This window comes from Trachurus trachurus (assembly GCF_905171665.1).
Source record: "Trachurus trachurus genome assembly, chromosome: 23".
In the NCBI taxonomy this organism is placed as follows: domain Eukaryota; kingdom Metazoa; phylum Chordata; class Actinopteri; order Carangiformes; family Carangidae; genus Trachurus; species Trachurus trachurus.
In genome coordinates, this window is record NC_139912.1 from 14,825,171 (window position 1) to 14,837,717 (window position 12,547).

General features: G+C 42.4%; 1 protein-coding gene across 1 annotated transcript in view; it reads left to right on the forward strand.

The window, feature by feature from the left end:
* dock4b (dedicator of cytokinesis 4b) overlaps window positions 1–12,547 on the forward strand; it is a 111,295-nt gene that overhangs the window by 55,075 nt on the left and 43,673 nt on the right. The window contains exons 13-19 of the mRNA XM_083999998.1: window positions 1,659–1,784; window positions 5,117–5,241; window positions 5,859–6,021; window positions 8,239–8,345; window positions 9,944–10,097; window positions 11,277–11,374; window positions 11,584–11,667. Coding sequence (XP_083856124.1) covers window positions 1,659–1,784; window positions 5,117–5,241; window positions 5,859–6,021; window positions 8,239–8,345; window positions 9,944–10,097; window positions 11,277–11,374; window positions 11,584–11,667 — 857 coding nt within the window. The remainder of the gene's footprint in view (window positions 1–1,658; window positions 1,785–5,116; window positions 5,242–5,858; window positions 6,022–8,238; window positions 8,346–9,943; window positions 10,098–11,276; window positions 11,375–11,583; window positions 11,668–12,547) is intronic.

Below are 12,547 nucleotides of genomic sequence, written 5' to 3' on the forward strand. Positions count from 1 at the left end.
GAGAGAGAGTTGATTAGAGGAGATGGTGATTTTGTTTACACGAAGCCCAGTAATCCATAAAGGGGATTTCATAAGAATGTGTCTCTGTATGAGTCAGGTCAGCTAGGTAATTCAGCTCCCGCCTCCACATGCAGGCGTAGGCAGTGACAGAAGAGGCTGCGACAAGTCCAGTGTTTTGTTTTTTTGTTTTTTTGTTTTTTGAGATTTTATTTTCCCATGTCTCTTTTTTATTTATTTTATTTTTCATTTGTGAGTTTGTGAAGAGGCAGGCCGGGTGGGCTGAGGGCAGCAAAGGTTGGGAGTGTTTTTTTTTGTCAGCGTCAGCTCCATCTTCCAGGCAGAATAGTAATGAAGCTGGTTTGCCTAATTGTAGCCCCGCAGTAGCTTTTAGAGCCTGTCAGTGTGTGTTTGTGTGTGTGTATGTGTTCGTGTTTGTGTGTGTATAAATGCCACAGGCTTGATCCACATTAAGGGGCAGGAAGATAATGCCTGGGTAGAGAAAAAAAAACAACTCCCTTGAACTTAATGGGACCCTCTTTTCAATCCCACCCAGACCTCTGTGCCACAACTGTTGATGGTGTGTACAAGTACATGTATGTGATTTTTTTTTGTTACTTAGATGAGAGGAAGGGTCTATAGTGTCTGACTCGCGCCTCATGTCATTTTGTCCATGTCTGCAACCTGAGATCTTGGTAGTTTAATTAGTGATTCCACAAAGCTGACTGAAGCAGCCACTTCTAAAACAAAGACGTTACAATATTTCTATCCGCTCCCCAATTTGGCAGCGAGCCTGAAAACTTAAAGCCCCTTGTTTTCCTCAACTTCCCTGCTTCCTGCTGCTCTCTGCCTTTGTAGCCCAGGCGTCGTTCTTTGGCATATTGCTAGCAGGTTTGCAAACAAGCCTCATCTCTTTGTTGATTCTCAGTGACTGAAACCTCTTGCAGCTATTGAACCATCTCACCACTTCCTCCCAACTTTCCCAAGAACATCCACAGCAATAATCATCATCTTGTCTCTTGTACGTTCCCTCGCTGCTCTTTACGTATCTGCTTTTCCTCATCCTGTGCATGGTCAACACACATACATACACACACACACACACACACACACACACACACACACACACACACACACACACACACACACACACACACACACACACACACACACACACACACACACATGCACATCACAGAGATGCATTTTGAGCTCAAGCCAGCCCTTTAATTTAGTTGCACTGACATTTGGAGTTATTGCGTTATTGCATAAGGATATTGATTCAAGACGACAGCCTTCATGTAGGATTTCCTCTTAATAAAAAGGAGCTGCGAGTGACTCACAGGCTGTTTGCATTTTTTGTTTATGTGCACGGGGGTGTCTGCTTGCCTTCCTAATACAAGTGTTGCTGTTAGCAACTGATATAATAGATATGCCCATGCAGCGGTAATAAAAGCTTGAATTATGCCCTTGTCAATAGTTTCTCTCTGAGCTCACCGATACCTGATTGTTTATAGTGTTGGGAATAGGGTTATGATATACTCTATTTTGAGCTTTTTATTGGGTGGCTTTGGCGTGAGATAAGAGATGAAACATCTAAGATCATGTTGTTGCTGTGTATGATATTTCACACTTTGAGTTTTGCTGTTATTTCTTGTCAGGCCTGGCAGTGGCTCTCCAGCTCCTCCACGGGGACATAGAGCAGCTGAGGCGCGAGTACATGGTCCTCTTCACTCGGGGTGTGTCCATCACCAGGAAACTGGGCTTCTCTGATGTCATCATGCCAGGTAGGCACTTCCTACTGTACTGTAACATCTCCACTCATCTACAGGATGACAGCATTGATTTTTTTTGACACTTTGAATACATCATGAAACCTAAAATTTCCTTTATGACTGTTATAGATTTATAACATAAATAAAAATGACGAAGCGAGACGTTTGCTTTTAGTGAATAATTGAAAAAGGAAAAAAACATACAGCGTGTGCGTGTTCAAGGAAGATACATGGCTGCTTACAACATAAACCCTGACGTAATCACGTCACGTTCACCTTTCTGTACCTAGAGCATCTTGGGTTGTGAAGTCCATTTTAATGTAACTCCAAATCAAATGAAATGAAAGGCTGTCTCTTTCAACCACATATTCAACACATGAACTGTTTTTTATCAATATTAATGTTAACTTATATTTTGACTCATATCAACTTATTTATTCTTTCAATTAAAGCAGATATCAGCTTCACGGCCGTTTCGGCTAATGCTGCGTTCAAGGCAGGCTTTTGAAACCGTAAGTTACAGCTTCAAGTCACAACTACGACTTGGTAGCGTTCCAGGTAACCCGTAGCTCGTGTTTTTACCATCCTGTTGTCTGTGAAAGTTCCCTATAACGGCCACTCGTAACTTCCGACCCGTGAACTCGTACCAGATCGAACTGGTATGACTTCACAGGAAGGAAAAACACAAAGTACGAGTTTCTTTGAACGCACCATGAGTTAGCAGCCCCCGCCCTTGTCAGGCATCAATTGGTCCTCGTGCTACGTCACCACATTCACGCGCATCCCTTGGCTGCACACACAGCCCTTCATGCCGTTCTCTCTCCTCATTGGATAACACTTGTATCCCACAAGGAAAATTTTCTCCTCGGGTTACAGCAGAGCAGAGTGTTAATGTCTTTCTGACAAAATAAATTCTCAACAATGACTCCTTACTGGGTAAATTGTGTAGAGGACAGGACACCATTAAGAGGAGACCTACAGTCATTTTACTTCTTAAATTCATTCAACCTAATAGAAAATTGTTTATTTTGGTTCATTTCAATATTTTTACTACTAGTTGGGTTTTTTTTCTAAATAAAATGCAGTACCTGTTTATAAAAGTAATATTTTAGCTGACACCTTTTGAACCTTATAATTATGATGATGAATAATGTCTTCTTGACGTCTACTCCCAGTAGTTTCCGTGGTAACACCTACTGCATTAGCACAGTGATGTTTGAATCCCACCTAAGGGTTTCCTTTGGAAATATGAAATATTCAGGTTGTTTCAGGTAGATAGGCATCACTCAGGGAGCTGCTCCTCCTAAATGACACAGGCTCCTGTAGAGACCCTCAGGCTTAGCTGGATGGGGTCTTGTTGCCACGGTAACACATGTACAACAATTTGAATGTAAGATGAAACACGGGACTTAACATGTACATGTTTGTATTTACATATCCAGGGGAAGAGCATGTAGAAGGGAAGGTGTCTGGATTAGCATCAGACTCTTTGTCTGTTCGTTCTTTTATGAGAGCTGGACGTCAGGGGAGTTTTTTTTTTTTTTCTTTTCACCCAGAGACGAGCCGTTCTTTTAAATAAGTGAGGTGTGCTGTCTGGTCACACAGATAAAGAGGAACCACAGACTGTGGGTCCCTCAGCGCCTCACTAACACAGATTTATGTTCACTGCCTCTTTCTTTGTCTTTGTCTGACTACAAACCCTTAATGCTGAGTGCTCTCACCCTTTCTGCCTGTGTAAGTCTGCCCTTGGGCTAAGGAAACCGTCTCCCCTTCTTTTCTCTCTCTCTCTCTCTCTCTTTCTCTTTCCATTTTCTAGATTTGTATCTCACAGTATCTTTCCCCCTCGTTTTCTTTTTCATATACAAACACACTCGTTTCTCCGTCTGCTGGCTGCTCTGCGTCTACAGGTTTCCACTTCCTGTTTTTCCATTGTCCATTAGACAAACTGCCCCCTTGTGAGTCCGTCCACCTTCCTGCTCTCTTTAGTGTGTGTGCGCTGCAGTTGTACAGTATGGAGGTATATAAAATGCCTTGTGTTGCCATGGTTACTGTTGTTAAGAGCAGAAAATCAATGCTGACCCTAGAGATGGAGATATGATGAGCTCTCTCTCTCTCTCTGTCTCTCTCTCTCTCTCTCTCTCTCACACACACACACACACACGCACACACACACACACACACACACACACACACACACACACACACACACACACACACACACACACACACACACACACACACACACACACACACACACACACAAACACACACCACAGAGGTTAGATGGGGAACCAGTTTCACAATGCGTCTGACCCTAGCTTGGCTGCAGAGGAAACAGACCCATCCTTTTTCTTACTCGCACCGCTTTGCACCATTTTGACTTCCCCTACAGAATGACATCAATATGCATCTGGCCCAGATGTTGTACATCCAGCTGCAATTAGAACAAAGAGATGTAGACTTCTTATTATTGCTGTTACTTGCAGATTGCAGCCATGACTAAAGACTGTGTTGCAGGGAAGATTATAGGTTTGTTTGTTTTTTTAAATCTCAGACACTGAAATAATTTGAGTGAAGTTTTTTTTATAAAGTTTCTGTGTTTTATCAATGACTGTGATTGATAGTTATTTTGAGTATTCAAAACTTTCTGGTTATAGGACGAACTTAATCTCAAGCACATGTCTTTTTTTTGTGTTTTTCTTATACATCCGCATGTACAGTAGCAATAAGGGCAACAAGTAATAATAGCCATGTACCTGTTGCTCATAACTACTGTACATATGTTTTCCATGTGCTCACTGTGTGTTATATGGTAAACTCTAATCACAGGTGTTGGGGAGCAGTACTACATATATGAATAGATGATAGCTCATTACTACAGAATGATCACATCTGAGGGTTACAGATGATGAGTCTGCGATACCAGGAAATATACATTACAATACATTGTTCTTTGTCACATATCAGATCTCATGATGTTCAAATGTTCCAGCAGAAGACACAGTGTATACTCAGACATCATGTTGTGGGTGAAATAGCCGTCATCAGAAAACTTGTTCTGGTCATTTTTTTTTTAATAGTGAACTCTTTGCTTTGTTGTTAGTAGAGCTGTAAGTATATTTTTGGGCTTGCAGCAGATTATAAATCTTGTATTTTCTGTATAGCTTATTTTGAATGTTAGCAGAGGATGTATCTTTAGCCACCACTAATGTAAATGCTGTCCACCCCTGTCATGAGGCATTACACCCAACATTGTCGCCAAGTTGCTGAGAGGTCATTATTAATTCTTGCTTGTGTGCATAATCAATGGCTTGTTGCCTCCTTTTACCTTCCTGTTCTTGCAGGAGAGATGAGAAATGACCTTTACGTCACACTGGAGAAAGGAGAGTTTGAGAAGGGAGGGAAGAGTGTCGCCAGGAACGTAGAGATCACTGTCTATGTGCTGGACATCGATGGACAGGTCCTCAAGGTAACAACAACCTTTTTTTTTTATTTAACAGATGTGTGTCATAGTTGTTATGTCTCCATTTCTGCAAGATCCATAACTGTCATTTGGGAAATATATATTTTTAAAGGATAAACACTATGTTTAAGGATAGTAAACACTTCATTTAAGGCCTTAGTTGACTCTGTTTTTTTTAATATCGGGTGTCTTATTTTGGAGCAAAGCTCTTAATTTAAATATCGCTGACCCAGATGAGAGCTAAGTGTCTTTCCACTGTGTTGCCCATTTCTAGTGCAGCACTGTGACAGTCTGCCTCTGTGGTTTCCTGCGCTGCCTCGGCCTTGGACAGAAAATAGAGTCAAATATAACTCTGCTGCCGCTGCCGGCACATAGCACGCAACCCTCCAACACACATGAACACACATATGAACCATGTCATTCTCACTTTATTGGCACATGGTGGCGAGTGTAAGATTTCCAGTATATTTATATCTATATGTCTTGCGTTCATTCATCTGCATCCTTCTTTGCGTCATCTTCGGGCCCGGTTTCTCGTCTTATTTCCTCTCTTCACTTCCTGTTCTTCACCCACATCAACGACCTCCTCTGACCCTGTGATCTCTCTACTTTCTGCCTGTCAGAGTCATGTGGCTGCTGGGTCAGGTGAACCAGGCGGCGATGAGTACCACTCCTTGGTGCTGTATCACAACAACAGCCCTCGCTGGGCGGAGCAGATCAAGCTTCCCATCCCAGTCGACATGTTCCGGGGGTCACACGTCCGGTTTGAGTTCAGACACTGCTCCAGTAAGTGGGACTGGGATTGTGGACAACCATCATTTATCTAGGAAAGGTTAAGTGAACACATTGCTTTCTCCAGGCTTTCACACTGTTTCACGCATTAGCTGCCAGGGGTGTGAAGGCCCGAGGTGTTTTTTTCTTTTCAGATGATTATCCAAGGGAGTCAAGGGCAAAGATGTGTTGTTATGGAGGAAGAAGAGCACATTAAACCTTCACTTTTCCACCCGCTTCAACCTGCCAACCATCCAGCCTCAAGCCCCAAGGCTGCTGCTACTATCCCCAAATAGACAATGTGCATAAGTCTGCGCTTTTAGTTTTTTCCTAATGAGACTGTTTGTCCAACTTCTCACCTCCTAATGAGACAAATCTTTAATTATGACCGAAATATTGCTCTCAGTCTCTCCTACCCTCATTCTGCGCTACGGGGAGAGGGCCAAATCTCTTCTCTCATAACAAGCTGATATTATTATGCCAAGCTGGGAGGCTGGGAGGCTGGGAGGCTGTGTGGTGTGGTGCTGTAGATTTAGTAGCCTTATTACCTCTGGCAGTGGTCACATTGACACTCAAGGGCTGCCTATGTAAGAGTCCAAATTAGACCTGTGGTGACACCAAACTGAGGAGACCATATTACATATACTATTAGGGCTCTCAAACTCAGAGACTCTGCGGACACTCCCATTTTCAATTAAGCCAAGGCAGAAAGCTCATTTTTTATTAATATGCTTTTAAATGTGCTCATGTTGTTGCAGCGATTATGTAGCTGCAGTAATTGTTCATTTGTTTGCAGGGAGTCCAGTGTTTTCCTAAATGATGCTAAAGGGATCTGTCGGTGTCAGCGGTGCAGTGCTTAGTTTTATTGCAGCTGTTTGTTGGTTGATGTGTTCTGAGATATTTTAAACGGATGAAATCATTTCCTGAAGTTGTCCAACTTTACTGTTACTGCTGTCAGAGGAGCTAGACCTGTAGTTGTTTTTCTTAGTAGACAGTAGAAGTCTGCCAACTATAATTGTTTCCATGTATGTACGTACTGTACAGTATAATAGCATAGTGGTTTCAAGAAGTAACATAGATCAATCTCTACCTGGTCTGCCAAGCTGAACTAAACTCATGTTTCACACAACACCACTTAATCTTTCCTAATCTCCCAGTGCCACAGTGTGTGAAAGCTTATAGATCAGGAAAAGTCGCCCAAAGGGAACCAGACACAACATAAAGGAAAAGTCCACAGTTCTGTGAGCAATAGGTTCCTTGGTATAAAAACTTAATCGCAGCAAAGCAAGACGGAAATAAAATGGCAGTGGTGAAGTACCAGTTTCTAAGTTTAATACAGTACAAACTTGTGTTTCTCCTGGGAGAATCAACACACACACATGCAAGCTCACATACTGTACTGTAGACACACTCAAACAGAAGACTAGTAGATGCTGGCTAAGTTAATCAGCAGTGCTGCAATGAAAGGAAATGGAAACCTTCCCAGCACCACTCTTCTTACTTCCCGCTGTGTTCACATTAGCACTAAAACAGCAGAGAAATCAGATTACATGTGTTCATAATGCAAATTATGCCCAAAGCCTTCAGAGAGCTTCTTAAAAAACACAGCAGCAGTGTTAATCAGACTCCAGGACTACATTTAACAACATTAAAAGTAATGTTTTAGCCGGTTTTTGCTTGTATTTGCTGCAGTCGAAGTTACATAGTCATATTCCCCCACAAAAGGGCTGTGGGGAGGGGCGAGATTCACTGCACTCTCACAATTGAAAGCTGTGGGTGTAGGTGTGAGAGACTTAGGAGTTAAAGGTATCCTTTAGAGGTTCCCTGCTAACACATTTTATATTCAGTATTTCTCATTAAAATGCAACACTGCAAGCATTCACAGAGTTGTTATGAATATTTTGAGTTATGAATTCAAGTCTAACAATTCTAAGAATTCAGGCTAACAGTTGCCTTCCATGCATTTTGCTGGTTGATTGTGCTGAAACAGATAGCAGTAACATTCATCTCATCACCCGTGCCCTCATGTGTGTGTGTGTGTGTTAAAGACATGAACCTACATTTACAGCTGATTTGCAAAGTTCCATTTCTTCAACGTATTGGTTGTATACTGTGTGATGAGAAAAGCAGAGCAGGCGCCGTAATATTAGCTTTTGTATTTTGTTTGTTTTCCTGCAGCCTGTGCTTGTGTGTTTTGGTTCTGTCCCTGATCCGTGTGTTGTCATTCGACAGCTAAAGACAAGGGAGAGAAGAAACTGTTTGGCTACTCCTTTGTTCCTCTGATGCAGGAGGATGGCAGGACTCTGCCAGATGGCACCCATGAGCTCATTATTCATAAGGTAAGACCCACATACCCTCACTATCAAGACTTAGACTGAGAATAGAATTGGCTGGGTCTTTTACAGGGCAAGCGAATGTGTAATCCATCCAAGGTTGACTCAGGATGAGATGATGTCACTGTTTTGATGCATTTTCACTGATGTAACAAAAAGTGACATGATCTCAAAAAACATTAGGATGAGCCGCTATGACATATTTAGCATTTGCCAAACCAAAGATTTCTCCAATCAGAGACAAAACATTTCTACGATCATTGTCGTCAACTGGTTGATTGCAGCTGGTAGATTCTCCTCAGTGAACCCACTCACTTTTGCGTGTTGTGTCACGCTGTATACATTATTATGTGAATAATTAGCTCTAAAGGGCTAAATGCTATCATTCTGTTGTCACCCTGCTTGGTGCCAGCTCGCATCACACCAATACAGCCTGGCGGGCCAGTGACTAATGTCCACTTACATAACATTGCGAAGCTGCAAGGCTGAATTTAACTGTGAGTCAGTTTTAATGTATGTCTATGTATCTGTGCTGGTGTAAGAAACAGTTGTTGCTCAACTGGATGTATGCACATTTCCTTTGAGGCAAAGCTGACGGATGTTGTTGCGGACCTCCTCTGCGAGCCTGTCTCTGTATTTAGTCCAACCTTTATGTCCATTTTCTGCATTTTATAGACACTAAGAGACTCGCTGTCATCTTTTCACACATTTTAGGTTTGACACATCAAAAGACTAAAGCAAATAAAATGGCCTGCATCCCAAGTTAAAAGCCTCTGCAAGACTGTCTTGGGTGTAATTGAGAATAATTGCAGACTACATGCTTTTCCTCAGCTGCAGGCAAAGGGTGTGTGCATAAACCTGAGGCTTTGCGGAGGACAGAAAAGCATGGAGCTCCTTCATGTGTTTTATTGGCAGTGAGGCAGAACAGTGACCAGAAGTCTGATTATTTATCCTGCTGTTAACTACGGTTTCTTTGAGCTGTCTTTAAAAACATTTTCATTGTCCTCTTTTCTCTTGTGCTGCCACCAGATTTAGCCTTACAGAAACCCTTCTAACCTGAGCATTGCCAGTTTTAGAGGACAGCTCCGGTATCCTGGTGTGTTCCCACCGTTTAAGGGGGGGAAAAGGCCCTTTCTAATGCCAGATGGAAGTTGCTGAAAAGCTCAATGAAACTGGCATGGCCTAGTTTTCTCCTCAGACCCAAAATAGACACAGAAGAATCAGTCCAAACTGTGTGGTAGCTTTGGAGCTCGAATGGCCTCAGCTGTGCATTAAGGCTGGCATTAAACCCAAAAATAACAAAATCTCATCATCAACCTCTGCAGTGTTGTCATCGCTACAAGCTGAACTTTAAATCTGACCCTTCAACCAGGGTTTAATCCTGTTGTCTGTGATTTATGGCTTTACATCAATTACATACAGCCTACAACCCTAAGCCTGTGGTAGAGAATACTGTAGAAACCTACATTTGATCCAGTGCAATGTTGACAGTTAAAGCAAAACAGTGAGCGCAGCATCACATTAGCTCTTCTTCCACTCCTTTCCTGTTAACCTACTGTGCCAGTTTTAAAGTGAGTTCTTCTCTTTCTCCTTTTCCTCTCCAGTGTGAGGAGAACACCAACTTGGCAGACTGTTCACGCTACCTGAAGCTGCCGTTCTCCAAGCCCAGCCTCCCGTCCAACAACCAGACGCTGAAAGGCACCAAGGAATCTTTCTGGATCACCAGCTTCCTGTGCTCCACCAAGCTCACACAGAATGGTAAAACCACACTCAGGGATTGACATTTTGCCCACTTGCCTGGTGAGGTGCGCTTGGCGTGGCTGAGGTGCTCGAGTGAGCTCGTGCAGTGCTTTGTAGTACTAGTCCTCTGCATCTGTACTGTACAGTTTGGGAGGTAGGGAATAGAAGTACTACAGCCAAAGACAGTTATCATCATTTCACAAAAGGCAAACGAAAGTGGTAAAGCACCATATGTTTACCAAAAAAAAAAAAAAAAAACACAGTGGAAGAGACGGGTTCTCTGAAAGTGAGAAAGTGGTTTTCTATCCAAGCCACAGATTGTGCGAATAAACCTGTGAATATGCAGGGTGGTAGAAATAGCCTCCAGTTTGAAGCGCTCACTAATGAACTAACAAATTCTTGTGTTTCCAGAAATGTGCTTTTAGCCCTATTTTTTCTAGCTGGCCCCATTTAAGGTGGAAAAAATCATTAGCCTGTGATGAATGTAAAGTGTAATAAAGGGAACATTAGAGGAGACATTTGTTTTTTTTTTTGCATCCCAAACTTCACCAGACTCTGACACTTGTACCAGACTAGAGTGAGTCTGTGAGTGATGAATTGTTTTTTGTACCTCATTAAGTAGCTGGTAGAATATATAACTATAAAAGCTACAGGCACTATTTACAGTATTTGCAACAGGCTGTTAATTTCCTCAATACATGAGAGTTCTTTTGGGGGGTGAACTGTTTGTAGAAGTATTCCTGAGTTTTTATTGGGAGGTAAAAAAATATATATTTTTGACAGATCGGTACAAACAAACTCAGTCACGCACACACACACAAACACATGCACACATAAAGTTGCAAAAAGACAAGCTTCAGGTTGAACAGAATCTGAGGAGACAGCTAAAAGACTTTCTTCTCGGGGCTTATGTTTTATTCATGCGTATGTCTGGGGACTCTGGCTCAGGAAAATGACTTTTTATCTCCTTTATCCCGCTGCACTTGAAAATGTCATCATTTGTTTGGATTCAGTGGAGTTTTGGGGCTATAATTGAAGGGCGTGGCGATGCTTTGTGATCCGAGGTGCATATTGCTCTCAAAATCTTGCTTGTCTTGACAAACAAACATGAGATGTGTCTTTACCTCTTCTGTTTGACGGCTTTTCGTATCTCGGCCGCTTATCCCTCCGTGTCTCCCTCCCTCTGTCTCTCTCCAGGTGATATGCTGGACCTGTTGAAGTGGAGAGCCCACCCCGAAAGGATCAACGACAGCCTCTCGAAGCTGAAGGAGATCGATGGCTCAGAGATTGTCAAAGTAGGACCACAGTCAGCCCTGGATTGCTGCTGCTATCCTAGCCATTTGTAGTATTGATTGTTTCTGATTTGATTTCAGCCCACGTGTTTCTGGTTTCATTTGGCGATGCTGAGCATGTTCAACGACTAAAGTCTTGAAAAGTTGATTTGAAGCTTCAGCTGAGTGGCGGTTTGTACTCAACTCCCATTTTGTCCCTGTCCCCGCGCCAGTTTCTGCAGGACACCCTGGACACCCTCTTTGGTATTCTGGATGAAAGCTCTCAGAGATACGGGCTGAAGGTGTTTGATTCTCTGGTGAGTAAGTCATCTGTGATGTTCTTATCATATCCATGCGTCTTTTTCTGTATTTTTTGTTTCCTGTTTTTCTCATGTGTCAGGAGCATCTCAAAGTGTCTGAGTCAAACACAGAAAACAGAAACACAAACTAACTGTTGGTGAAAGATCTGGTGATGTAACGCTTCAAAGCTCGCTGAACCAATCTCACCCCGGTCATGCTGCACTGCGCTGATAGAGCGAGGCCAGGAATCGATCTCTCTCTCTCTCTCTCTCTCTCTCTCTCTCTCTCTCTCTCTCTCTCTTTTTCTCTCTTTCTCTCTGTCTCTCTGTCTCTCTGCCTGTGAGTGTCCCTCCCGCTCTCCCCATCAGTCTCACACTGACACACAAACGCACTTGCTCCGCTCGGTGTGGCGTTATCAATGATGAAAAGGTCCAGTGAGCCGGTGCACTCATCAAGTTTCCTTTTTGTGGTTTTGAGATCAATCCAACGAGTCTGACAAGTGGACTCGTCTTTTGTGGGTTGGACAAATTCAGTGCAACAAGCTGCATGCGGGGGAAACACAGAGTAATATGTGTAACCACTTTTTCCCTCGGCTGTTATCATCGTCATATTCAAGACATCTACAGTATATTTCCAAACATTTTTCCAAGTATTTTTCCTCTTATCTTTTATATTTGATATATTTTAAGTGTTGCTGCTCTGTTGCTTATAAAATAAACTGATTGGCCATTGCTGGAGTTGCATAATACTGTTTATTTGAGTGCAATTTTACCTTCTCACATAGGTTTCCTGTTTCATTTCATTCAGTCATTTCAAGTTGAAGATTCATCTAATAATGACTATAAATATCACTATTATTTGTTTTGTTAGCAATCTTAAGCATTTAATATAGTAACA